Here is a 27,599-nt window from a genome sequence, read left to right on the forward strand (position 1 = left end):
CTGGCGTCTACTCACTAGATGTCAGTAACACCATCCACCCAGTTGTGACAACCAAAAATGTCTTCACAGTGTCAGATGTTGCCTGGGAGGCAAAGATCGCCCCCTGCTGAGAACCACTAATGTAGAGATATGCATAAATTCCTTTTGCATTGTAACAAACGACTGATTAATTGTGCCAGATAGAATCAGGGAGACCCTCATGGAGTTGAGGACAGCGAGCTGAGTAGTTTACCTGACTGGGGAGGTAGGAGAAAGTGTTCTAAGTGTGTTATTTGTAAACGTGGGGCTAAAATCCCCCAAAAGACAGCTTACTTAAAGAACCGTGAGTAGCCTAAAGTATTGAAATCTTAAGAGGCATGATGAAGAACTGATTAAAAGGGTTGGTGAGGGCCTCAGGGGCACCATTTAGCCTTATCTTTAGTCTATAGAAAAGGTTCCTCTTAAAGGCCAATTATTGACCCATCTTGTTTGCCAAGGAGTTGGAACATGATTCTGATACTCCTCTAATGAAGGCTATAGAAGAACTGGTCCTTTGCTGTCATCAGTCTGGGATGGGAGAGAATTCAGGCCAGATTAAATTAAAAGTCAGTATGCCCACAGGACACCCCCCGGATACCGACTGCAGAGGAGGCAAAACTTTACCTCTAGACTTCCTAGGGTTTCAGGTGGGGCTCTTTAATAAAAACTCAAATTAACAAAAACAAAAAGTTTATTAACAGGTGTAGTGCACATCACGTTGGAGAAATCTAAACCCAAGTAACTGAAAATAGTGGCTTAGAATTTCAGCTTGTATAGAAAACAGAAAGACTGGTAAGAAATGACAGGACAAAGGAAAGCGGTGTTAGACTTCCAGGGGCAACACACTGAGAGAAGGTATATATAGGACAAAACTCCTAGAGTAAGGTTTCTTTGCAGATTCTTCTTACAGTGTCTCTGGGCTGAGTCTGTCTCCAGTAAAAGGAGAATTTATATAATCAACAGGTTGTACACCTTAAACTTATGCACTGTTGTATGCCAGTTATATCTCAATAAAGGTGAAAAAATTATATATATATATATTTATCTCCTGCCTTTACACAGAAAAGGAGGTGGGTTTTTTGGGGTTTGCTGCTGCTTTATTGCCTTCAGCTCAGATTAATTTTTATGTCGAAAAGTTGTTATTTTGGGGTGACACATTCTGGCTTCCTTCACCATCAAGCCATAGCTCTCTTGCTTCTGGCTTTGCTTAAACAACAACTCTGCTTTAGTCCAGGCCTTTCTCCCAGGGTACAGGCTTCTTTCAGTGTTTCCATTTCTTTTCTGTATTGTATTTCTATAATTATAGACTTCTAAAATAAATTGAATATGTTTCTTAAAATAGTTCAAAATGAAAAAAATTATTAAAAGTATTTCCTAAGTATTTTATCTGAGGACTTTGAAATTTAGATGATAGTTCTAAGTGGTGTTTTGTTTTATTTTTGGGGGGAACAGTATAAATAGTGCTCCTTTGTCATGAACTGTGATTGTAATTGGAGGTGAAAGAAGTTGAAAGAAGTTGCCCGCCAACTCGATTATCTTGACTGATTGTACCCTAATTAGAAAATTTTGTTTAATTCAGCAAATATCTTCCTATTTGAAAGCACTAAATGTTTTGTTTCTTAAGCTCCACATATCAGTGAGATCTTATGATAATTGTCTTTCTCTGAGTGACTTATTTTGCTTAGCATAATACCCTCTAGTTCCATCACGTCATTGCAAATGGCATGATTTCAATTTTTGATGGCTGCGTAATATTCCTGTGTGTGTGTGTGTGTGTGTGTGTGCGCGCGCACGCGTGCACACACCACACCTTTTTTATCCATTTCTCTGTCAATGGACATCTGGGCTCTTTCCATAGTTTGGCTATTGTGGACATTGCTACTATAAACATTGGGTTGCAAGGCAGAGGACCATAGGGGAAGAAAGGGAAAAAATAAAACAATATGAAACCAGAGAGGGAGACAAACCATAAGATACTCTTAATCATTGGGAACAAACTGAGCGTTGCTGGAGTGGAGGGATGGGGTGACTGGGTGATGGACATTAATGAGGACATGTGATGTAATGAGCACTGGGTATTATATAAGACTGATGAGTCATAGACCTGTACCTCTGAAACCAATAATACATTATATGTTAATTAATTGAATTAAAGTGAAAAAAAAAAACCCACTAAATGTCATGGGGAAGCACAATTCAGATTGGCTGCCACTGTCAAGAGCTCACAATCTAGTGTGGGTTAGATGAATTACTGTATATATACAGTTCACTAAAAATTTACTAAAAACACACTCATTTAGGTATTTTATGGGTAGCTCAGATTCAGCATGTCCAAAATGGAGATAAATGAGACTAAGCTTTCCTTTCAAACCCGCTTATCCTTGTGTTTCCTACTGAGAATGTGACACTGTATTAACCTGGTTGCCTAAGCCCGAGAGTTTAACTTGTTCTCCCTCACACATTTTAGCCAGTCAGTCCGAGTTACATCCAAGATTTGCCCTGAATATAGTTCAATTCTCTACCATGAATGTTTCTCTGCTTTGTTGTTTTATATTTATATCTTATCTCTGCTGGTAATTCTGTGCTTCATAATTTCTAATCTTATAAACAACCAACTAGTCTTACATCTTCAGATTTTTCCCCCTAACAATTTCCCCAGTGCACTAATAATCTTCCTTTTCTTCTGTGTTTCTTTGTAGCTTTTAAGCTAATGAGTAAGCTCATTAGCGTGTAGTTCAAGACATTTAACCTTGGCCAATAGACTCCTCTTCTTATCTCTTACCAGTTACCTCCTTATAAACTGTGCTCCTGCCTTTTGAGCTATTTAGAATTTGCCCATGTGTACTACTGCTTCACATCTTTTATATAGTTCCCTCCTCTGGAAAATTGTTACCCTCCAGTTCTGTTCAGCCCTCCAACTTTATCTAATTTCTACTCCTTTTAAGACTTAGGTTAAGTAACGTATCTGAAAACTTGCTAACCTCTCCCTTCTCCCCTCATCCCTGACTGACATGCCCCAACTAGTCTCTAATAACACTCATTCTGTTATTACTTTTGCCAGCACTGAACATGGTGCTATCCAAGCTTCCCCACATAATAGCTGTGGGGAAATTACCTAGCCTCTCTGTGCCTGTTTCAAAATAAGGATACTGGGGCACCTGAGTGGCTCAGTCGGTTAAGGGTCTGCCTTCAGTCAGGTCATGATCCTGGGGTTTGGGGATCAAGCCCTGTGTCGGGTTCTCTGCTCATCAGGGAGTCTGCTTCTCCCTCTCCTTCTGTACTCTCTCCCTCTCACTCACTCTCAAATAAATAAAATCTTAAAAAAAAAAAAAAGAATACTATCAGTGCCTATCTCCTAGAATTGCTGTGATTTTTAAGGGAGTCAGTCCTTGTAACAGTTTCTGGGACATTAAGTCAGTTCTCCATAAATGTTAGCCTTCGTCGTTATCATCATCATTTCCATGTGAGAGGTCCGGTAAGCAATTGAAAATGTAAGTCTTAAATTCAGAAGAAGAGTTCAGTGGTTAGAGAGAAGAATTTGGGAGTCATTTGTTGATTTAACCATTGAAACTGTAATTGAGATAGCCTAAGGCAAAAATGTGGAATGAAAAGACTAGAGTTTTAAAGACAGAATCTTGGGGAAGTTTGTATTTAAGGTATAGGTGATGAAATTGCAAAGGAAGCTCAGTAGTAAGAGTCTGGGGGATCAGAGAACCAGGAGACAATGGTACTGCAAAGTTCTCAAAATTACTACGCTCTGCAGAAGTTCAATAGAAAACAGTCCTGGGGAACATTTGTCTGAAAAACCTAATGAAATGTTGGCTGATGGTGGTCTTGTTATTTGTTATGTCTTTATATAAAATTGGGGTCAAAATTAATAATAATTGTCAGCTGTATTCATTATTTTGGGAGTTGTCTTTATAGGCAAAGCTATCTCTTCATCCTCATAAAGACAGTGATCACTTGAGTCTAAAGGAATAATTACAAATTATAGTTTATCTGTGCATTAGTGAACATATAACCCAAGTTAAGATAGTGTCCACAGTCTTATTTACCTGCTTGGTACTTTAACCCCTCTATATCTCTGTTTATGCCGTTATGCTAGTCTAGAATGTACTTGCTTTCTTCTCTTTTTATCTGAGACTGCACTTCTGAAGGCCCAGGTCAAGTGTCATCTTTTCCATTTCTATATGACCTTTTCATCTTCATTAAGCCTATGTTACCAGATATTCTAATTTAACTGAAAATATCTTGTTTTCCTAATGAGTTTGCAAAAATTTTCCTGAATGTCTTATGCTCATTGTATCTAGCATGGGAACACAGCCAGTTACAGGCGCTCAGTAAGCATTATCTTTATTGACGATGTATCGGATCAGCTTTGTGAGTCACATAGCACATTCCTAGAAACACTGAGCCTAGCCTTATTAGCATTTCAAAAAAATATAAGAAAGAAATGTCAGTCACACATATGATCTGCTTTATATTTTTCATTTGATAAATGCCTGTAACAAATAAGACAGAGGCTGTAAAATCTCCTGTTTTATTTCCTTTTAATAGATATGAAAATAAATAATTGTATGACTTTTATAATTCTTTCTATTGTAGGTAGGTAGGGATCCCTCAATTCACATATGGGATACAGAGACTATTAAACCATTGTCAGTATTAAAGGGCTGCCACCAATATGGTGTCTGTGCTGTTGATTTCTCAGGTAAGGATGTTTTTTGTCTCAATAAGAATGATCAAAATGCAGAGGTGATATATAGCATTATAGTCTAAACTGGTGTTATCTAAACTTGTCACGTAGCTATGACCTTCACAATTGTTTTCAAATGTGCATACTATCGTCCTCACCAATCAAGTCTGAGAGTGTGGGTTTGCTGGCTGGCTTATAATTTAATGACTATTATTTTAATGCCCATTAATATAAGTGTTTCTATTTTAAAAATGCCTATATAACATCTAAAACTATCTGAATTACAATTACTCATATGTATCCCCCGCTTTGGGCAAACCCCAGTGTCGCTTAATATTTTATAGCCACAAAGTAAACTGAAAATGGTTAGGGTAAAAGCTAAGAAAGAAAGAGGTGAATGCTGAAATATTTGTTTTATAGCATTTCTACGAGGTGACAATTCCAAGCTATCTTGTAAAAATAATTTCAAAACATTTTAGCTCTTTGCTATATATTTAAAAGTTTAGGGATGCCTCGGAAGCTCAGTTGCTTAAGCATCTGACTTCAGCTCAGTTCGTGATCTCAGGGTCCTGGGATCTAGCTCCACATCGGGCTCCATTCTCAGTAGGGAGTCTGCTTCTTCCTCTCCTTCTCCCCCAACTCATGGGAGTGCACGCGCGTGCTCTCTCTCTCAATAGAATCTTTAAAAAGGAAAAGTTTAAGAACTACACGTAGATCTACGATGAAAGCTAGGGTGTGGATTGGGAAGAGGGGAGAAATACCAGTGATAGAGGATTTCATTTTAAGAAACAGTAAGTTTGTAGGTTGGTGATGGTTAGTAAGGAGGGCACGTATTGCATGGTGCACTGGGTGTTATACGCAACTAATGAATCATCGAACTTTACATCAAAAACCAGGGATGTACTGTATGGTGACTAACATAATAAAAAAAATATTATAAAAAAAAGATTTTGCCCCAACCAGCAAAAAATAAATAAAAAAGATTGGATTTTGTTGTCTTAAAAAAAAAAAAAAGAAACCGTAAATTTGTACTTTCCACTGGTCTAACCGAAATGAGAGTCAATTATTGGGGGGAAGCATAGATATGCATTTAGGCATCTGCTAAAAGTCAAGAAACAAGATTAATGGCAAACTAAAGGAGTCAGTAAGAAAAATATCACCAGTAATGATAACGAAATAATTGAGGTTTGCAAAAAGTGTCAGAGTGGCAAATGTTTAACTGTAGTTTGGGCCTTTGCAACCTGTACACATGTGCACAGCTGTCAGCATGACTGACTTAGTCATTTGTCCAACACATTCATTACTTGTTTGTTAATAGTAACAAATAATATAATTGACCTTCACTGAAAACAGCCCTGTTAATGACAATAGATGGTTGTAACCTACATCTTTTTTCATTCAATGAACTTTTCATAATCACTGAATCCTATATCACAGTAGAGTTCTTACAGTAAATTTAATTGAAGTAAATCTTTCCTTCTTTATTTTCCTTCTCATTTTAAAATCTCTTTTTTCCACTTACCTTCCTCCTTCCCTCCATTCTAATCTGGTATACAAATAAGGAAAACGAGGTCAAAGAAAATGTCAACAGTGTTTAGATGCATTGAGAAATTATTCTTCCCCTGCTTACAAATTCTGGTTCTTTTTATAGCTATATGTGTGCATGCCTAACATTTAACATCATTTTATAAAATTTTAAATATGGTGCTGTGGTTTTAGAATGTGTACTGAATGGTTTTTATTTTCTGAATGTTAATGGTCAGTCTCTCTCTGATTAACTTTTATAGCGGATGGGAAACGTTTGGCTTCAGTTGGAATAGATGATAGCCACAGTATTGTGCTGTGGGACTGGAAGAAAGGAGAGAAACTTTCAATAGCAAGGTGGGGAAAAATCTTGATATCACACTGGCAAAATAATGAAATTACTAAAATTTTTTTCAATTAAAACAGTTTTGAAATCAAACAAACATGTAACCTTTTTTTAAATTGCTGCCATCTTTATTACCGTTGAATAAATAGTAAAATGGTAAAAAGACAAATGATTTAAGAATTCATTGGTAGGTTTATCCCTTGTGAACCTGGTTTTACTGTAATAAGACATTGGAAGTAGCTGTTATCTAAACTCTTCATTTATATGGAAAGTGAATTCTATACGGTGAATTCTGTACAGTAAACTACGATGTAGCCATTGGAAATGCTCAAATCGTATATTTGAGTGATGATACGTACACATGTATATCACAAAGAAGCTATAGATTATGTGTATTATCTGTCACATTTTCTATTTTCTAAACTTTCTACAATGAGCATATATTATTTTTATATTAAAAAAATATTAACAGATGCTTTAAAGGAGGAAATAATCAAGTGTCAGATTATTTTTTTAACGTCCTATTCCTTAATGTGCGACATTAAAGCACTTTAAAAATAGAGCTAAATGCTTTTTTCAGTACATAGACAATGGCCAAATAGTTTAAGAGGAACTTTGTGTTTGGAGTGGCTATATTAAACTGTAACAAAGTATTATAAAATTTTTTTCCTTAACTGATTCATGCCACAGCTCCCTATGCACAGTACTATAGTAGGTGCTATCCTAAACAAGTTCAGTTCTCACTGTTCCTGTTTGAAGATTACGCTGAGAATTAAATTAAAATTATGACAAAATAACAAATGTACAAATGCATGATTACGTAGCCCAAATTTGAGAGGTAAGTGGGCGAAGGATTCAGTAATGGAGTAATCAAAATAGGGTATGGATTAGGAAAACGATTATTAAGGGAGAGATTTATTTTTAGAGTTAAAACATTTTGGTTTATTTTTCAGAGGGAGTAAAGATAAGATTTTTGTTGTAAAGATGAACCCCTACGTGCCTGATAAATTAATTACAGCTGGAATTAAACATGTGAAATTTTGGCGTAGAGCAGGTAAGGAAGTGCATCATTTTTTTACTCCTTTGAAAGAAATTATTACTTCTAAAAGCGATTTAGCTAAGTGCAATGCACTATCCTATATTGGATCCTGGGACAGAAAGGAGACATTAGGGGAAAACAGGTGGAATGAGTTCAGTTAATAGAAATGCATCAAACATGTTGGTTTCTTAGTCTGTAGTAATGTAGGATGTTAACACTGGGGGTAATTGGGCAAGGAGTATACAAGAATACTCTGTTACCTTTTCCTCTTTTATGAAAATCTAAAATTACCCAAAATACTAGTTTTTTCAAGTGATTCACAACTGTCTTGATATATTTTAAACAAAGGTGAGATTGATTTTTTTGTCATTTATTGACTACATTGATGTAGTATTCATATTTTCAAAAGGGTTTAACTTGGGGCACCTGGGTGGCTCAGTCAGTTAAGTGTTTGCCTTCAACTCAGGTCATGGTCTTGGGGTCCTGGGATTGAGCCCTGCTTCAGGCTCCCTGCTCAGCGGGGAGTCTGCTTCTCCCTCCGCTTCTGCACACCCCCCCCCCCAAGATCTTTCTCCCTCTCTCAGATAAATAAGTAAGATCTTTTTAAAAAAGTTTGTTTAAATTATGAGATAAATCAAGTAATGTCCAGACTCTTTTCTTCTTCTGTTAAAGACATGTTTTTTAGTATAAACTGAAAATGAAAAAATTTGTAAAAATTCTTTATATGATATAAAATGATACAGAAATGGAATGTTGTATTACTTTAGTCATTTGTAACTATGGATTAGGAGCTGTGGCAGAAGTACATATTTTAAAATTAAAAAATGTCTCTTTTCTAAATAAAATAGTAGTACACTCATAAATTCCACCAGTTTGATATCAAAGTCTCAGCATACTTAAACCTTTCAGATAAAATACACAAATATAGGAAGAAGTAAAACATAGATAAGAAAACAATAGTTTTAGTGAAGACATTTCCCCAGTTGAAGTTAGTTTCAAATTGTAAACTACATAAAGCATGAATTGATTTTCACACTTGGATTTAATACTTTATCACGAACTCATCAGATCATAGTGTATATACGTTTACAAAGTAAAAAAGTATTTTCACATTTTTATTCCCATATATTTAAATAAAATTTTAGAATACCATATTTATTTATAATTGCAAATACCAAGCAAGTAATGCTTCTTATATTTGTCTTGAAAAAAACCAAAAACCCTATAAATTTCTTTGAAATAAGAGACAAAGAAAGTAAATAGTCTTAGAATGAAGAGATTTGCAATTGAATGACTTTTTTCCTTAAGTTTGATTAGTCATATAGTAGACCTGAAACTGAACCATAAGGATAAATGTTAAAACTTTGATGTGCCTTTCAACCTTCCTCACTTTTGGGGTTCTGATCCACAGAGTTCACTAGCCAAGTAAGAAATAAGTAACCACTTTATTAATCTGAGTAACTGCTGTCTAAGCCTCTAAATGCATAACTTTATGTAAATTAAGTAAAGATGGCTTAAGCCTAAGGCTAAAAGGGAGCTTCTTGGGGCGCCTGGGTGGCTCAGTCGTTAAGCGTCTTCCTTCGGCTCAGGGCATGATCCCGGAGTTCTGGGATCGAGCCCCACGTCAGGCTCTTCTGTTGGGAGCCTGCTTCTTCCTCTCCCACTCCCCCTGCTTGTGTTCCCTCTCTCACTGGCTGTCTTTCTCTCTGTCAAATAAATAAAATCTTTAAAAAAAAAATAAAATAAAATAAAAAAAAAATAAAAAAAATAAAAGGGAGCTTCTTAACTCCTGTCTCAGAACTAGGCTTTGAGAATTCCAACTCATAAATTATTAAGGTGTCCTCTAAGAAACTTGAACTGTATTCCATGGTTGGTAGGGGCAGGCAGCCACTGAAAGTTTTTGAGTGCAGTGATGACAGGACCTGGTATAATACGAATATGTTATGCCGTGTCTATCAGAAAACCCACTTGATTATTTAAACCGGCAGTGGCAAGCTCTTTCTGTTAATGATGAGACAGCAAATATTTCAGACTTCCCAGGCCCAAGGACACAATAAAAAATATTATGTTAGTACTTACAGAACAAGAGTGAACACTCCTGCCCTGCTTTATACCCGGTTGCCATTAACTGAAGACTGTCTCCAAGATCAACTTGCTGCAGCAAAAGGGACTGGCAATTTGGGCTGGAGGAACCATAGTCATGCCCCAGTGACACATAGGTCCTAGTGTGTTCTTCTCCCAGAGAGCCCTACTTTCTCACTTTGGGCAGCTAGCCAGAGTTAAGGCAACCCCTGGATTGTAATTCCACTGCTAGGTGCTCGGCATTTGCCATTAGCAAAGTCCTCAACTTGTAGATCGCAACTAGCTTGGACCCTGGGCAGCTGCTAGCTGGCAGCCAAATGTCAGAGAGGCAGGCTCTGGGAGTAGAGAAGGAAATAGGCATGGCTTCTGTAGCTCACAGTGCCAACCTGTGGACTCTGTACAAAAACATGTGGTGGCAGGGCTTGGCCCACAGCCTGTACATAGTTTGACTCTCCTGCTCCAGTTAGTCTGTGCTCCAGTGAAAGCCAGTCCCTTCACTTGTGTACTAGATCCTTTCTCTTCTCATCTGTTCAAGAACATCAGTTCAGTTCTTCTTCCCTTTCTCCCCTACATCATCACTTTTCCCTCTTTACTTACTCTTAACATACAGCATACAAGTCTGGGGTTATTTCTCCATCTTAAGTAAATAAAACCAAATGAAAACCCTCCTTCAATCTACCCTCAAGTTGCTAATCAGTTTCTTGTATATGTACTATACCTTTAGACTGTTGTTTATGTGTTCATTTTGCAATTTATCTTCTCCTTCTTTCTCTGGAGAGAAGTCTAACTTGCTTGGTTGGTTTTTTTTTCCTCATTACTCTACTTAGTTACCCTTACAAGTTCATGAACTACGCTGGCTGCTATGTTAAGAAAAGACAGGGGTGTCTGGGTGGCTCTCTGTCAGTTAAGCATCTGACTCTTGATTTCGGCTCGGGTCATGATCTCAGGGTGAGCCTCGTGTCAGGTTCTGCACTCAGCGTGGAGTCTGCTTGAGATTCTTTCCCTCTCCCTCTGCCCCTCCTCCTGTTCGTGCTCTCTCTCTGAATAAATACAATCTTTTAAAAAAAGAAGACAGTCTTGTGCATACATTTGGAATGTGATCACTTTTCATCATCTTCCATGCTACCACCCTGGTCCATGCCACTTTTATCATTTGCCCAGATGATTGAAATACCCATCGAACTCTCTTCTTCCTTGCCATTCTTTGATTTACTGTCAACCCAGAAATCTGAATGAACCTATTAATACACGATCTGCCAGATTTTATTCCACTAACCACTTCCCATCTCATGCAGAGTAAAAGTTAAATCCTTAGGATGGCCTGTAATACTGCCTTTGACCTCTGTGGCCTCATCTCCCATTTGTTCCTCCCTTATTTTCTTTGCTGCACCATACTACCTCTGAAACTGTTCCTTGAAGGTTCTTGTCACATTCCTGTGCTAGGGGCCCTTGCTGATCCCTCTGCCTTGAACAGGGAACAGAGCAGGGAATTTTGTTGCCTGTTTTGTTTGTAGCTCTACCCCCAGTGCCTTGAATAATGCCTGGCATATATATTTCTTCAATAAAAGAATGAATGAGTTCAATTGGAAAAAAAATGGGCAAAAGATATCAATAGGTAATGAATGGCCAATAAAAATAGGAAAATATGACAAAGCTCATTAATAATCAGAGAAGGGCACATTAAAACCACAATAAAATTCAGTTGGTATTTCATGTCCCCCAGTCTGACAATACCAAGTGTTCCTGAAAGGTGGGAAGCAGGAACTCCTTTCACTATTAATGGGAGTGTGAGTTGGTGTATCAACTTTGTAGAACAGTTTAGCAACAGATGATACCTTTCATCTATATGCTTTCCCTTTTGCACATACCCTGTGGTCATTCCTAGGCATTCCTAGAGAATCTCTTGCACTTGTTTAGAAGAGACCTTTACAGGAATGTTTACAGCAGCACTGTTTCAATAGCAATGCTTGGAGACAACTTAAGTGCCCATTAATAGGAAAATGAACAGACTGTTATGTTCACATAACGGAATGTTTATATAGTTATGAAAATGCATATTCTGGAAGTACAAATCAACATATATAAAATTCCATAATGGATTATTGGTGATAAAAGCAAGTTGCAAAGGAATGCGGTTGATCCTTGAACAACACAGGGAGTTAGGGCACTGACCCCCTGCACAGTCAAAAATCAACTTATAACTTTTTAAAAATATTTATATTTGAGAGAGAGCAAGAGAGCATGCACAAGCAGGGGAAGGGGCAGAGGAAGAGGGAGAAGCCGACTTCCCGCTGAGTAGGGAGCCAGCCCGATGTGGGCCTTGATCCCAGGACCCTGGGATCATGACCTGAGCTGAAGGCAGACGTGCAACCGAGTGAGCCACCCAGATACCCCAAAAATCTGCATAACTTTTTTAAAATTTAATTTATTTATTTGACAGAGAGAGGGCACACAAGCAGGGGAAATAGCAGAGGGAGAGGTAGAAGCAGGCTCCCGCTGAGCAGAGAGCCTGATGTGGAGCTCAATCCCAGGACCCTGGGATCAGGATCTGAGCCGAAGGCAGACACTTAACCTCCTGAGCCACCCAAGCTCTCCTGCATATAACTTTTGACTCCCCAAATACTTCTAATAGTCTACTGTTGACCCAAAGCCTTACCAATGACGTAAACAATTAACACATTTTGTAAGCTTATATGTATTATATAGTATAATCTTACAATAAAGTAAACTATAGCAAAGAAAATATTAAAATCATAAGGTAGAGAAAATACATTTATAGTACTGTATCTATTGAATAATGTGTAAAAATGGACTTGTGTGCAGTTCAAATCAATGTTCAGGGTCAACTGTACATATAGGATGGTATTTATAGGAAATCTTAAAACATGAAAAATATGACATATATTGCCTAAGAATTTACAAATAAGTAGTAAAAGGTATTAAAGAATGCGTGAAAGTAATCAATATCACATTCAGAATAGTAAGGGGTGAAGAAAGGAGATGGGATTGGTATCATGCTTTGGTTGTTTTAGTAATTTTGTGTAGGTTGAGAGGGGAATATATAAATTCAAATAAAATTTTCAAATTCAAAATAAAAATTTTGAAGAACAATCAAAAGTGCTGAGGATTGATCAAAACCAACTTAGTGTACGTGTTTTTATCCAAAGAGCTGTGGCCTAAAAGCTGCCATGGATATGGCTGTCCCAGCCAGGCAAGTCACTGATTGAGAGACCTGTATTTTTCTTTTAAAGTCTCCTTAGTGTTACTTGTCACTTTAGAATTTTATACATTTTAAAAGTGGTACGTCCGTGATACTTTTTATGAACCAGGAGGAGGACTGATTGGAAGAAAAGGCTATGTGGGCACACTGGGGAAAAATGACACGATGATGTGTGCAGTGTATGGATGGACGGAAGAGATGGCTTTTTCTGGAACATCCACAGGAGACGTGTGTATCTGGAGAGATGTCTTTCTTGTGAAAACGGTTAAAGCACATGATGGGCCAGTGTTCAGTATGCATGCATTGGAAAAAGTAAGTATTCTAAAGATACTTTTAAGTTAAACATAATTTGATCATGGATTGTAGAGCATTTTCACAAGTAAGGGAATATTGTCTTTCTGCTTAGTTGAGCCATCCATTAATAATCTGTGAACCAGCGTCTTCCTACGTTCTTTTATTCCTCTTTCAAACTCCTGAACGTAGTGAAATGGGTCTGCTATTTAAAAAGAAAAGTTTAGCTTAATATTTATTAATCTCTTTGTATGTGTTAACAATTGTTTAAGTGCTTTATTATCATCAGATCTTGTGAAGTAACTACTGTCGTGATCCTCTGTTTTTGAAGGATGGGATTAAGAAATGTCCAAGAAAAAATATGTATCTTGCTGAAAGTGTTAGAGCTACCTTACGGTTGCAGATCACAAACCTTGTTCTTAAAGTTCTGTCCTAAACGTAGATTGTTTAGTGTCCCTGTAAATATTTTTGCAGATTCCGTGTTGAAATAGTAAAAAAAATTGATTCTTATGCTAATTTGTTCACAAGCTGTAACTTCTAGCTGTTAACGTTTTTTCCTCTAGAATTTTTCAACATAAGGAAGGTTATTATTTTTAAAAATACTTAGATCTTTATTAACTTGAAGCTTTTACTTTCAAAGGGCTTCGTAACTGGAGGAAAAGATGGTGTAGTAGCTCTTTGGGATGACTCCTTTGAAAGATGTCTCAAGACCTATGCTATAAAGAGAGCCGCGTTGGCACCAGGATCTAAAGGTGATTTGAGGGGTGCCTGGGTGGCTCAGTTGGTTAAGCATCTGCCTTCAGGTCAAGTCATGATCCCAAGATCCTGGGATCGTGCCCCACGTCAAGCTCTCTGCTCAGTGAGGAGTCTGCTTTTTCTTCTCCCTCTGCCTGCTGCTCTGCCTACTTATGCTCTCTCACTCTCTCTCTGTCAAATAAATACAATGTTTAAAAAAATAATAAGAAAATAAAGGTGATTCGAGATTTAATTTCCTTTGTAGGATAAAAGATTAATTGTTCATTAACATGTGTGGTCACTGAGGTGGAGCACATGGAATACATTTTTCCTTCTTTACTAGATAGGCATCAGAATTTAATGGGAGAAGCCATTTAATGGGAGAAGCTCCAAACTAGAGCCACAATCCTTGCTGTTCTTTCAAAAATCTATTTAATATAGATGGTAAAATATTAACCAAGTACAAGATTATTCATGGTAATTTTGATCATTTTTGATGTTTCAAAGAAAATTGCCACATGAGCATCACACTTACCACCAGTCAAGAATTTGTTTTTAAGCTTGGCATTTTGTTTCACATTCATGTTTTGTTGACCTTCCCTATTTATCCTTGCGTGCCCTTCCTTTTGCCCTTTCTCAGTTTATTAAGGCACTACATCACACTCTCTCTGACCTCCAGGCCTTTATGTATGCTATTACTTTGCCTAGAATTTGCCCTTTCTCCTCCTTCCTGCCTCCTCCAATTACCTGACCTCAGAGGCATATTTTTCACATCTCAATAGGGTGATTTCATCCACTTCCATCGCCCCTCCACCCCCTCAAAAAAGGGAAAATTCCCTTACAATTGCCCCTGTTTCAATACACTCCTCACAGAGGATCTGTTTTCTTCACTGTATACTCTATAAGGGCAGAAGCTGGCTGTTATGTTTACCAGTTATATCTCTGAAGCCTTCCTAGGACACAGTACACATAAATGAATCAATCTTAAGTTGAATTGAATTAAAATTACTACCAGAATATAGTAGGTGCTCTAAGAAGTTAAGGAGGTGAATGAGGAGGAGCAAATATAAGAGGAAAAGAGACAGTCATCAGAATAATAGTAAAAGAGGTGTCTGGATGGCTCAGTCGTTAAGCGTCTGCCTTCAGCTCAGGGCGTGATCCCAGGGTCCTGGGATCAAGCCCCTCATTGGGCTCCCTGCTCTGCTGGGATCCTGCTTCTTCCTTTCCCACTCCCCTTGCTTATGTTCCCTCTGTGCTGGCTGTCTCTCCCTGTCAAATAAATAAATAAAATTAAAAAAAAAAAAAGAAAGTAGTAAAGGATCTAGGATGATAGAGAATTATAGTATGAGGTGATTCTTTTGAGATTAATAAATTGAGTGGTTTGGGAAAATGCAGTGCACTTATTAGAATACTTAAAATACAGGGAAAAGCAACCTTGTAATGTGATTTTCATTGTCAAAATTGCATTGTTGGCAATATATACACCTTTGTATTCTAGTAACCTTATACCTAGAAGAACATCTCCATTTAACATTTCAGGTCTTCTCTTGGAAGATAATCCATCTATACGTGCCATATCATTAGGACATGGTCATATTTTAGTTGGCACAAAGAACGGTGAAATACTTGAAGTGGATAAAAGTGGCCCAATAACACTTCTGGTCCAGGTAATTTGAAAAATTAATATACTTTTTTTCTCTATGCAATTGATTCAATACCTAAGAGCCAAAAGTTAACAGTAGTGAAAATAAATTAATTAGGGAAATATTTGATAACATATAGCAAAAAAATTTAACTTAGTTATAGCTAAATGAGTAGATACCAGTAAATAAATATGCATGTTATCATGTGGAGTAACTGCCAATATTTTAAGTAATCTCTTATCATAAAACAAGAAACCAATGAAAAGTAAAAACAGTTATAAGTAATTTAACCAAGTCAATTTATTTCATATGTATTTTTATTTCTTTGAAGTATATTTGTTGAACCTCAGGCAGTTGTTTTTCTTTGAAAGTCTTTATTTTCATTATTAAGTTTCTAATTTAAAAAATGAAAGTATGCTAAAATTTTATTGCTGAAAACATTTGTCAGTGAAATGTTGATAAAAATCTAGCAATGTAAACATTTGTATGGTAGAAATATAAAATGAAAGAGCAGGGAACAGCTGATCCTTAACATTTTTATCAGGAATGCTGTATTAATTTTTTAGTTGCACATTTCCTATATGTACTGTTTTTCTGGAAGTAAACAAATCAATACTATAAAACACAGCAAATGAGGTAGAATCTACCCTATTAAAAATTGTCCTCCTACAGCTCTATATAGTAATACCAATTTTGAGTTTACCGTTTATTCTGAAAAAGAATTATATTCTTTCTTATTATAGACTTATTTCTTCTCCAACCCCGCTTCCCCCCCCCCCACCTCACTTCTGTTAAAACACCACAGAGCACACATAGAGGAGAACACTGCACATGCTTTAATGTTAATATAAAATCCTGATGTGCCAAGGAGAATTTATGAGCAAATAACGAAATGTTTTATATTAAATTTATGTCAAACTTTGGTGTCTTACTCTTTAACTTCAGTCACAATATATTCCTTTGAAGTAAAAAGATGATGGAATCACAGTGTTTAACGTGTTTTTGATCTCTTAGAAAATATTAGCACAAGTACACTTGTACAGATGAATCCATGGACAGAACTTTTCAAAAACACAGACAATTTTATAATTGTAAGAAAAGGTTTGAAGTGATAAATGACATCCCATTTTTTTAAATATTTATTATAGTGCATAAGATTTTAAATATCTACTGTCTCCTAAACATCAGAAACAAGACAAGGATACCATGTCTCACCATTATCATCCAACATTGTGTGTGAGGTCTTAGCCAATCTAGAAAAACAAAACAATATAAAATGTAAGTGTTGGAAACAAATGGATAAGACTGTCAGTATTTGCAGATGTTATAACCATATACGTTGGGTATTCAAGAGAATAAACTGAAAAAGTATTAGAACTAATTAGGGAGTCCTGTGAAGTGAGATTCAAAATCAACATGTAAAAATCAACAGCATTTCTTCAAATCAGCAATAACCAGTTAGAAAATATGATACAAAAATGGTACTCACAAAGGAAACTATACAATAACCAAGAAAAAATACTCAAGATCAAGATATTTAAGAAAACTATAGTTTTACTTAAGACCTAAAACGTCTAAATAACATACGAATTCAGTATGATCATAAACTAAATCAAAATGAGATTTTTCAGAAATTCTGAGAAGAGTTCTTAAAAATCACCTAGAAGAAAAAAATACCCAAAAGTAGTCCAAAAATTTTTGAGAAACTCCATGCAAGAAATAAGATAATATAAAACTATAATAATTAAAAGTGTAGAGATATACAGGGAAATGCAAGTCAAAACCACAATGAGATAGATATCATCTCCTACCTGTCAGAATGGCTAAAATAAAAAACAAACAACAAGCATTGGCAAGGATGTGGATAAAAAGGAACACTCATGCACTGCTGGTGGGAATGCAAACTGGGACAGCCACTCTGGAAAATAGCATGAAGGTTCCTCAAAAAATTAAAACTAGAACTACCCTGTGATTCATAATCACACTATAGGGTATTTACCTAAAGAATGCGAAAACTAATTTGAAGGGGTACATGCACCCTATGTTTAGTGCAGCATTATTTACAGTATCCAAAATTATGGAAGCAACCAAAGTGTCCATCAATAGATGAGTGTATAAAAAAAGGTGTGGTGTGTGCATATATGTATGTATGTATGTGTATACATACACACACAAACACACTCACACAATGGAATATTATTCAGCCATAACAAAGAATGGAGTCTTGCCATTTGCAAGATGGCGACATGAATAGAGCTAGAGAGTATAATGCTAAGCAAAATAAACCAATTAGAGAAAGACAAATACCACCTGATTTCACTCATGTGTAGAATTTAAGAAACAAAACAAGTGAACAAGGGGAAGAAAAGACCAAAAACAGACCCTTAACTATAGAGAACAAACTGATGGTTACCAGAGGGCAGGTGGTTGGATGGGTGGAATAGATGAAGGGGATTAAAAGTACACTTATCTTGTGAGCACTGAGTAATATATGGAACTGTTGAATCACTCTATTGTACACCTGAAAGTAACACCATATGATTATCTACACTGGAATTTAAGTGTGTAGTTGTATGCACACAACAGAAGTACATTCATATGTATAAAAAAACCAACGATATACAGCAGTCTTTGTAGCAGTATTCTATGGATCAGTTTGGGGAGTAGCGTTTCTTAACAATATTAAATTATATCCATTTTTTTAGATCTTCTTTAACTTTTTTCAGTAATTTTATAGTTTTCAGTATACAGATCTCACAGTTATTTTTAAATAACAGACCTCATTTATTCTAATAGTTTTTTAGTGGATTTTTTAGATTTTCTCTATATGAGATCATATGAGCTACAAATATAGTTTTACTATTCCCTTTCCAATCAGGATGCCTGTTATTTCTTTTTTTTTTTGCCTAATTAACCTGGCAGGAATCTTCAGTACAATGTGGAACAGAAATAGAGCATCCTCGTTTCTAATTTTAGGGAGAAAGCATCCAATATTTTACCATTATGTTTAAGTAATCTCTGTACCCAACGTGGGGCTTGAATTCACAACCCCTTACCATTAAGTTTAATACTAACTGTGGATTTTTCAGAGATGCCTTTTATCAGATTGAAGAATTACTCTTCTGTTCCTAGTTTGATGCAAGTTTTTATCAATGAAAGATTATGTCCTTTGTCAAATGCTTTTTCTTTGTCTATTGAGAGATGATCGTGCGGTTTTCATTTTATTCTATTGATAAGGTGTATTACATTAATTGTTTTTCACCTTTTAAACCAATCTTGCATTCCTGGGATAAACCCCACTTGGTTGTGGTGTGTAATTGTTCTTGTCTGTGTTGGAATCAATTTGCTATCTTTGAGGATTTTAGCATCCACATACTGTATATAATGGATAATTGGTCTATAGTTTCCTTGTGATGTCTGTCTGGTTTTGGTATCAGGCTCATCTTGGCTCCATAAAATGATTTGGGAAGTGTTCTCTCCTCTTCGATAGTCTTTTTCCCTGACCACACCCAGTTGCTAAATCCATTAAATTGCTGGCTGATTGCAGTGCTGTTTTCAGCATTTACCCCAGAGCATAAATTGCTACACAGATTAAACTAATCAAATTCGGGCTCCCTAAAAGGGACACCCATTCCCTAGATTCGTTTTTGAGATTTATTCTGACTTGAAGCAGTCTTCTCCCAGGTTATCTCTGAGATTACCCTGGTTCTGTTGGACAAACTCACTGGCCTTCAGTTTAGCTCATATATCTAGTAAGTACCAGTTACCCCCCAATTACCTTTCATACCTTCATTGTTTTCAAGAGCATCTTTAGACTTGAACTTTTCTACATTGTGTAATAAAGAAAATCATTTCCTTTGAGAAGAGATTAGGAGATGTTTTACGGCTTCTTCCTCCACGCACAGTCTCTGGAGTTGAGGGTGAGGACAGTGGAGTGCTCCTTTCTGAGTGTCCCTTGCTTTAGAAGCTGAGTGCTCAGTTTAGGGTGGGGATAGTAGGGAACAGTAGCCTTAGGTCTTCTTGGGTTGATATTAAAGCCCCAGTATTGTTAGTGGCATGATCCCCAGTATAGACCCTCCATCTCAGAATAGGAGGTGGGCAGAAGGGAATTCCCACCCGTGTGCAGTGCTCATCAAGGATTTAGCCTCTAGCAAGTAACTGGGGGCAGGAGGAGAAATGCCACTCACCTGTGCCTTCTGGGAAGTTGGCCCATTGGATTAGCGGGGAGGGAGAGAGAGTGCTCATATCCTGTGTTCTTGGTTATATCAGGCTAGTGTGGAATTTTCAAGTCAGTGAGTTGGAAAGAGGGAGGAAAGGAGTGGGTCTCAGTTCAAATACTGCAAAACAACCATTGTTCTTACCAGATTTTAGTAGAGTTTTTGAGTAAATGTTTCTTTTGTCATAACTCCTTGGAACCATTTCCAGAGACCTTAAATTTTTTTTAAATTAATTTCATCCGTTTCACTGGGGAGCAGGTCTGCAGTGCTCCTTATTCTCTCATGCAGGAAGTTCTTCCTGTATGGCAATTTTTAACATTCTAAGGCAGCCAGTTCCTATTCTCTCCACTCAGTGAAATTTTAGGATTTTAAACTGATTTTGATACTAACTTGATTGTATTGTAATTGTGAAGATAAAATTGTTATAAAAGCATTTTAAGGTATATTCCAAAGAGAAAGAGAAAAGCTTTATTAGATTATTATTCATTATCCTATCATTATATATTATCAGTTGTTGTTTGTAGTTTTCTTCTAAATACACATATATTAAGGTTAAATTGATCTTAACTGTGTTCTCTTTGTAGGGACACATGGAAGGAGAGGTGTGGGGTTTGGCTACACATCCTTATCTGCCCATCTGTGCTACTGTAAGTGATGATAAAACCTTAAGAATATGGGATCTCTCTCCTAGTCATTGTATGTTGGCTGTCCGGAAACTGAAAAAGGGTAAGAGGCTCTCAGGTTTGAACATAGATTAAGTTGTCACAGTTTTCTAACCCTCACAAATGTAAGAAAGTAATAGTAGGTATATAAAAAAGACTTTATTTGTTCCGTGTGCACCTGCTCATGATGCTATATAAAGAAAATTATACCCAGTCTTTGCTTTATGGGACCTCCTATGATCACATCTATCCTGAGCCAGTTTGCAATGTTATGTTGGAAGGAAAAAATACAGGAAGAAAACAGAAGCTAAATTTTCCACCCTTTGTGACTATGAAATATATGTAATTCATAGTCAGAAACTAAGAAAGAAGGCTTTAATTTAAAAAGGGTAGCAGAATTGAATGGCGGACATTTTAGGGTGAAACAGAACTGAGCACATTTGTAGGAGTCCTATGAAGCTAGCCTATCAGTATAGAGAGATAAGGGGTTCCATTTTTGGAGCAAGGCAGATATTATTAACCTAGGGCAAATGAGGATGTACAGATAACTTCAAATTTCTTAGTGAAGCGGTAGGGAATGTTACTTTATAGCATGGAGGCATTGAAGGAAGATCTCTTGTTGAAAAGGTCGGAAATTGTGACTAAGAAATGAGAGAATCAGCAGATGAAGGAAAGGATTGTCAGGCCATAATAACGGCCTGACAATAATCAAGTCGAACTTAGGTAACATGAATTTGTAATTCAGTTAATTTATTTTTATTTCCATCTATTGACTTAAAAGTCTATTCTCTTCTTCTAGTGTTACTGTATTTAATATTTGTACTTAGCTAAAATTAATCACAATCTCTAGAATAATTGAACCCCAGTCACTGCCCCTTCTCTTTTTTTTTTTTTTTTTTTTTTTTGAGCTCTGGATGTCCAGCATTTTCATACTTTGGTGGTTTTTTTCTCCCTGAGAACTAGAGAGAATTACCAAATATTATTTTAGTCGTTCTGTTTTGGACTTTCCCCATGAAGGTTTACAGTAAGGTCACAAAACCACAGTCACACCTTTGTCTAACACAGGAAATCACAGTACCAAATATTCTTTTCTTCACAAGGCCATAGTAAGTCCTTAGCAGTCAAATTTGGAACATACTTGCCTTTACTACCCCTCAGATTTTCTTTCTTTTTTAAATTGAGGTATAACTGACATACAGCATATTGGTTTCAGGTGTACAACATAATGATCCAATATTTGTATGTATTGGGAAGTGATCACTACAATAAATCTAGTTAACATCCATTGCATACATAGTTACAAAATGTTTTCTTTTTATGATGAGAACTTTTAAGAGCTCCTCTTTTAACAACTTTCAAATACACAATACAGTATTATTAACTGTAGTCATCATGATGTACATTATATCCCCATGACTTACTGATTTTATAGCTGGAAGTCTGTACCTTTTTGACCCCCTCACCCACTTTGCCCACCTGCCAGTAGCAACCACCAATCTGTTCTTTGTATCTATGAGCTTGTTTTTTTGTGTGTTTTGTTTTCGTTTTTTATTTTTTATTTATTTTTTTATAAGATTTATTTGAGAGACAGTGAGCGAGAGAGAGAGAGAAAGAGAGAGCACAAGCTGGAGGAGGGGCAGAGGGAGAGGGAGAAGCAGGCTTCCCACTGAGCAGAAAACCTGATATGGGGCTCCATCCCAGGACCCTGGGATCATGACCTGAGCTGAAGGCAGTCGCTTAACCTACTGAGCCACCCAGGCGCCCCTGTTTTTTAGATTCTACATATAAGTCAGATGGTATGGTATTTGGCAAGTTGTCATTCATTTTTATGGTTGAATAATATTTCATTGTGTGTGTATGTTTACACACCATTTTCTTTATCCATTCTTCCATCATTGGGCACTTAGGTTGTTTCTGTATCTTGATTATTGTAAATAATGCTGCAGTAAACATGGGGGTACATATATCTTTTTTTGAAGCAGTGTTTTCATTTTCTTCAGATATTACCCAGGAGTGGAGTTGCTGCATCATATGGTGGTTCTATCTTTAATTTTTGAGAATTTGGTTTTTTTTTAACCCCTCTTCAATTGGATGTTATTATTATTTAATGCAGTCAGTGTTTACGTAGGTCTATCTATGCTTATACATTTCTTTGTTCAAATTTTCTTCTTGTTTCTCATTTTTTCTTTTATCATTTTTTTCTAAAATGTAGTCCTACAGCTTCTTTAATAAAGACTTCTTTGTCTGAACCAGTGGTATTCCAAGTATAGGGTGGTGAGAGTGGTCTGTTACAGCAGCAAGAGTATTTTATCACTGACATTGTAATTTTTTTTTCTTAAAGATTGATTTATTTATTTTGATAGAGAAAAAGTGTGTGCATTTACACAAGCAGGCGGAGAGGGAGAGAGAATCCTCAAGCAGACTCCCTGCTGAGCACAGAGCCCGATATGGGGCTCCATCCTAGGAGCCTGAAATCATGACCTGAGCAGAAACCAGAAGCAGGTCACTTAACCGACTGAGCCACCCCGGGACCCCTGACATTGCAATTCTCAAAAAGCAAACTATTTTTTTTTTAGTTGATGTATCGTTCACACACAATGTTACATTAGTTGCAGGTGTACAGCATAGCAATTCAACTTCTGTATACATTATGCTGTACTCACTACAGTGTAGCTACCACCTGTCATTATGCAACACTGTTACAGTACTAACGAGTATATTCCATATGCTTTCATCCCTGTGACTTATTCATTCCATAACTGGAAGCTTGTACCTCCCACTCTCCTTAAAAAGCAAACTGATTTTTATTCAGCTTTATTATTATTGTTTTAAAATTTGGTAGGTGGTGTTTTGCCACTCTGGATGAATTATTACCACCTCCCTCCCTGCCTTTGGTATACTATTACTGTGATTATGTTTTTATTTTTTTACTCTCATTCTTTAATGCTAATTTAATGGCTTCTGGAGTTCTGATTGAGGGTTATTATTCCCCTCATTTCCATTGTTCTCTTATTTTGTAGTTCTGTAGTTTAATAACATTATGCATGTATGTGCTTCATTTTTTACTTATTCTCTTTAGGATTTGTTGTGCTTCCTGAATTTGTGGATTTATGTCTTGTATCAGAGCTGAAAAATTATCTTCCAATATTATTGGCTGCTCCTAGGAATAGAATTTTGTATTAGGGGGGCGCCTGGGTGGCACAGCGGTTAAGCATCTGCCTTCGGCTCAGGGCGTGATCCCAGCATTATGGGATCGAGCCCCACATCAGGCTCCTCTGCTATGAGCCTGCTTCTTCCTCTCCCACTCCCCCTGCTTGTGTTCCCTCTCTCGCTGGCTGTCTCTATCTCTGTCAAATAAATAAATAAAATCTTTAAAAAAAAAAAAAGAATTTTGTATTAGGTTGTGGAGAAAAGACATAATTCTGTGTGTTTCTTTTTAAATATTCTTCACTTTTATTTTTGTCACCATTGAGTCAAAAGGGAAATAGGTGAGGGGAACCCACTTGTACAGTTGGTGGGAATGCAAACTGTTGGAGCCACTGTGGAAAGCAGTATGGAGATTCCTCAGAAAGTTAACAATAGAACTACTCTATAACCCAGCAATTGCACTACTAGGTATTCAGGCAAAGAATACAAAAACCCTAATTCAAAGGGATACCTGCACCCCAAAGTTTATAGCAGCATTATCAACAATGGCCAAATTATAGCTGAAGTGTCTATAATTCATATGCACTATGAATGAATAAAGATGATGTGATATATATATATAATGGAATGTTACTCAGCCATAGGAATGTTACTCAGCCATAGGTAAAAAGAATGAAATCTTGCCGTCTGCAACAACATGGGTGGAGCTTAGGGTGTATTATGCTAAGTGAAATAAGTCAGTCAGAAAGATAAATATATGATTGCACTCACATGTGGAATTTAAGAAACAAATGAGCAAAGGGAAATAGAGGCAAACCAAGAAACAGCGTTTAACTATAGAGAACAAACTGATGGAGGACGAGGATCCAGAATGGAGGTGGGTGGGGGAACGGGTTAAATAGGTGATAGGGATTAAGGAGTGCGCTTGTGATGAGCACTGGGTGTTATATGTAGGTGTTGAATCACTATATTGTACATCTGAAACTACTATAACCCTGTTAACTGAAATTTAAATAAAAACCTTAAAAAAAAGGAAAATAGGTAGATTTTCTTAACTTCGAAGGGTTATGTGTGGTTTTACACTGGTTAATTACAAAATTACTGAAGTCCTAATGGTTTAAATATTATGAAATAATATGAAATATTATCTCCTTCAAACATTCAGTAAACAAATACTATTATCTTCAGCAAATGAATATACAAATATTACGATGCTGAGGCTTAACATTTTATAAAAGTAAGTCATTATCAGGGCACCCGGCTGGCTTAGTTAAGCATCCGACTCTTGATTTCAGCTCAGATCATGATCTCAGGGTCCTGGGATTGAGCCCCGTGTCAGGCTTCATGCTCAGTGGGGAGTCTACTTAAGGATGCTCTCTCCTCTTCTCCCAGCCCCTCCCCCTGCTTGCTCGCTCTCTCTCTCTCTCTAAAATAAATAAATCTTTAAAAAAAAAGTCATTATAGTTAATGTAGATTATCATATGAGAATTTTGCCAAACAAATAATTTCATTTTATGGTAACAAGTTATAGAATAACCAGAAGTATAAATATGTAACATGAACTAATGTCTATAATGTTGATGTCTATAAAGTATTTTCTAAATATTGCTAACTTTTCACACTTTTCTGTGTAATGATGTATTAAAAGTTTCTGTTAGAAACTTGTCCTCCCTGGCTTTAGCTTTTAATTGTAATCAAACCCCCAATTTTTTCTCCCCACCCCTCCCCCAGCTCTAGTAACCACCAATCTATTCTCTGTATCTACAAGCTTGGGTTTTTGTTTTGTTTTAGGTTCCACATATAGAAGAGATCATATAGTATTTATCTGACTCTGTCTGACTTATTTCACTTAGCTGATACCCTTGAGGTTCATCCGTGTTATCAGAAATGGAGGGGTGCCTGGGTGGCACAGCGGTTAAGCATCTGCCTTCGGCTCAGGGCGTGATCCCAGCGTTATGGGATCGAGCCCCACATCAGGCTCTTCTGCTATGGGCCTGCTTCTTCCTCTCCCACTCCCCCTGCTTGTGTTCCCTCTCTCGCTGGCTGTCTCTATCTCTATCAAATAAATAAATAAAATCTTTAAAAAAAAAAAAAGAAATGGAAAGATTTCTTTTTTTTTATGGCTGAATTAAATTGCATTGTATACCATAATTTCTTTATCCATTCGTCCATCAATGGACACTTAGGTTATTCCACATCCTTGTTATTGAAAATAATGCAGCCATGAACATGGGAATGCATATATCCTTTCAAATTATTGTTTTCATTTTTTTCAGATAAATACCCAGGAATGGAATTGCTGGATTATATGGTAGTTCTATTTTTAATTTTTGGGGGAACATCCATACTGTTTTTTGTACTGGCTGCACCAGTTTACATTCCCACAGCAGTGCATGAGGGTTCTATTTTCCCCACATCCTAGCCAACGCTTGTTATTTTTTGTCTTTTTGATAATAACCATTCTAATAGGTATGAGGTATATCTTACTGTAGTTTTGATTTGTGTTTCCCAGATGATTAATGATGTCAAGCATTTTTTCATGTACCTGTTGGCCGTCTGTATGTCTTCTTTGGACATATATCTATTCAGATCTTCTGCCCATTTTTTAATTGGGTTGTTTTTTCACTATTTAGTTATCAGAGTTCTTATATATTTTGAATAATAGCCCCTAATCAGATACATGATTTGCAGGTATTTTCTCCCATTCAGTAGGCTGCCTTTTCATTGATTTCCTTTGCTGTGCAGAAACTTTTTAGCTTGATGTAGTCCCACTTGTTCATTTTTGCTTTTGTTCTGTTTGATTTTGGTGTTAGGTTTTTAAAAAATCAGCAAGACCTATGTCAAGAAGCATATTACTGCCTGTGTTTTCATCTAGGAGTCTTACGGTTTCAGGTCTTACATTTCTTTTAGGTTAATTTTTATGAGTGGTGTAAGATAGTGGTCCAGTTTCATTCTTTTGCATGTGGCTGTCCAGTTTTCCTAACACCATTTATTGAAGAGATCATCATTTCTCCATTGTATATTCCTGGCTTCTTTGTCTTAAATTATTTGACCATATATGCATGGGTTTATTTCTGGGCTTTGTATTCATTTCCATTGATCTATGTGTCTGTTTCTATGCCAATACCATACTGTTTTAATTACTGCAGCTTTATAATATGGTTTGAAATCAGGGATCGTGATGCTTCTGGCTTTGTTCTTTCTCAGAAATTGCTTTGGCTACTCAGGGTCTGTTGTGGTTCCATACAAATTTTAGGAATGTTCTATTTCTGTGAAAAATAGCACTGGAATTTTTTGAGTAGACTCCGTGCCCAGCATGGTGCTTGAACTCACTACCCTGAGATTAAGAGTCACATCCTCTATTAACTGAGCCAGCCACGCACCTCAATACCATTGGAATTTTAATAGGGATTTCATTGAATCTCTATTTTGCTGTGGGTGATATGGACATTTAACAATATTAATTCTTCCAGTCTGTGAGCACAGAGTTTCTTTTCATTTATTTTGTTGTCTTTAATTTCTTTCATTAATGTCTTAATAGGTTTCAATATATAGGTCTTTTATCTCCCTGGTTAATTTTATTCCTAAATTGTTGTTTTTTAAATACAATTATAAATGGGATTGTTTTCTTAACTTTTCTTACTCATAGTTTGTTATTATTATAAAGAAATGCAACAGATTTTTGTGCATTGATTTTGTACTCTGCAGTTTTACTGAATTTTATTCTAACAGTTTTTGATGGAGTCATAGGGTTTTCTATATATGATGTGTCATCTGCAAATAATGACAGCTTTACTTCCTTTCTAATTTGGACGACTTTTCTTTTTCTTCTCCCCCCGACCCTGCCCCACTGCTTTGGCTAGGACTTCTAACACGGTGTTGAATAAAAATGGCAGGAGTAGACGTCCTTTCCTTGTTCTGATTTTAGATGAAAACATTTCAGCCTTTCACCTTTGAGTATGATGTTAGCTATGGGCTT

The 27,599-nt window shown here is 36.6% G+C and overlaps 1 protein-coding gene across 11 annotated transcripts in view; it reads left to right on the forward strand.

The window, feature by feature from the left end:
• The window catches only part of EML5 (EMAP like 5), a 169,731-nt gene that overhangs the window by 78,917 nt on the left and 63,215 nt on the right, over window positions 1–27,599 (forward strand). For all 11 annotated transcript variants that reach the window (XR_006411285.3, XR_006411284.3, XM_044389980.3 and 8 more), the window contains exons 15-21: window positions 4,624–4,729; window positions 6,502–6,595; window positions 7,538–7,638; window positions 13,035–13,237; window positions 13,857–13,968; window positions 15,491–15,618; window positions 20,396–20,537. Coding sequence is in view for 9 of the 11 variants with exons in the window: in XM_044389980.3 (XP_044245915.1) it covers window positions 4,624–4,729; window positions 6,502–6,595; window positions 7,538–7,638; window positions 13,035–13,237; window positions 13,857–13,968; window positions 15,491–15,618; window positions 20,396–20,537 (886 nt within the window). In the remaining 2 variants the exon portion in view is untranslated. The remainder of the gene's footprint in view (window positions 1–4,623; window positions 4,730–6,501; window positions 6,596–7,537; window positions 7,639–13,034; window positions 13,238–13,856; window positions 13,969–15,490; window positions 15,619–20,395; window positions 20,538–27,599) is intronic.

This window comes from Ursus arctos, unplaced genomic scaffold, assembly GCF_023065955.2.
Source record: "Ursus arctos isolate Adak ecotype North America unplaced genomic scaffold, UrsArc2.0 scaffold_25, whole genome shotgun sequence".
NCBI classification, from domain to species: domain Eukaryota; kingdom Metazoa; phylum Chordata; class Mammalia; order Carnivora; family Ursidae; genus Ursus; species Ursus arctos.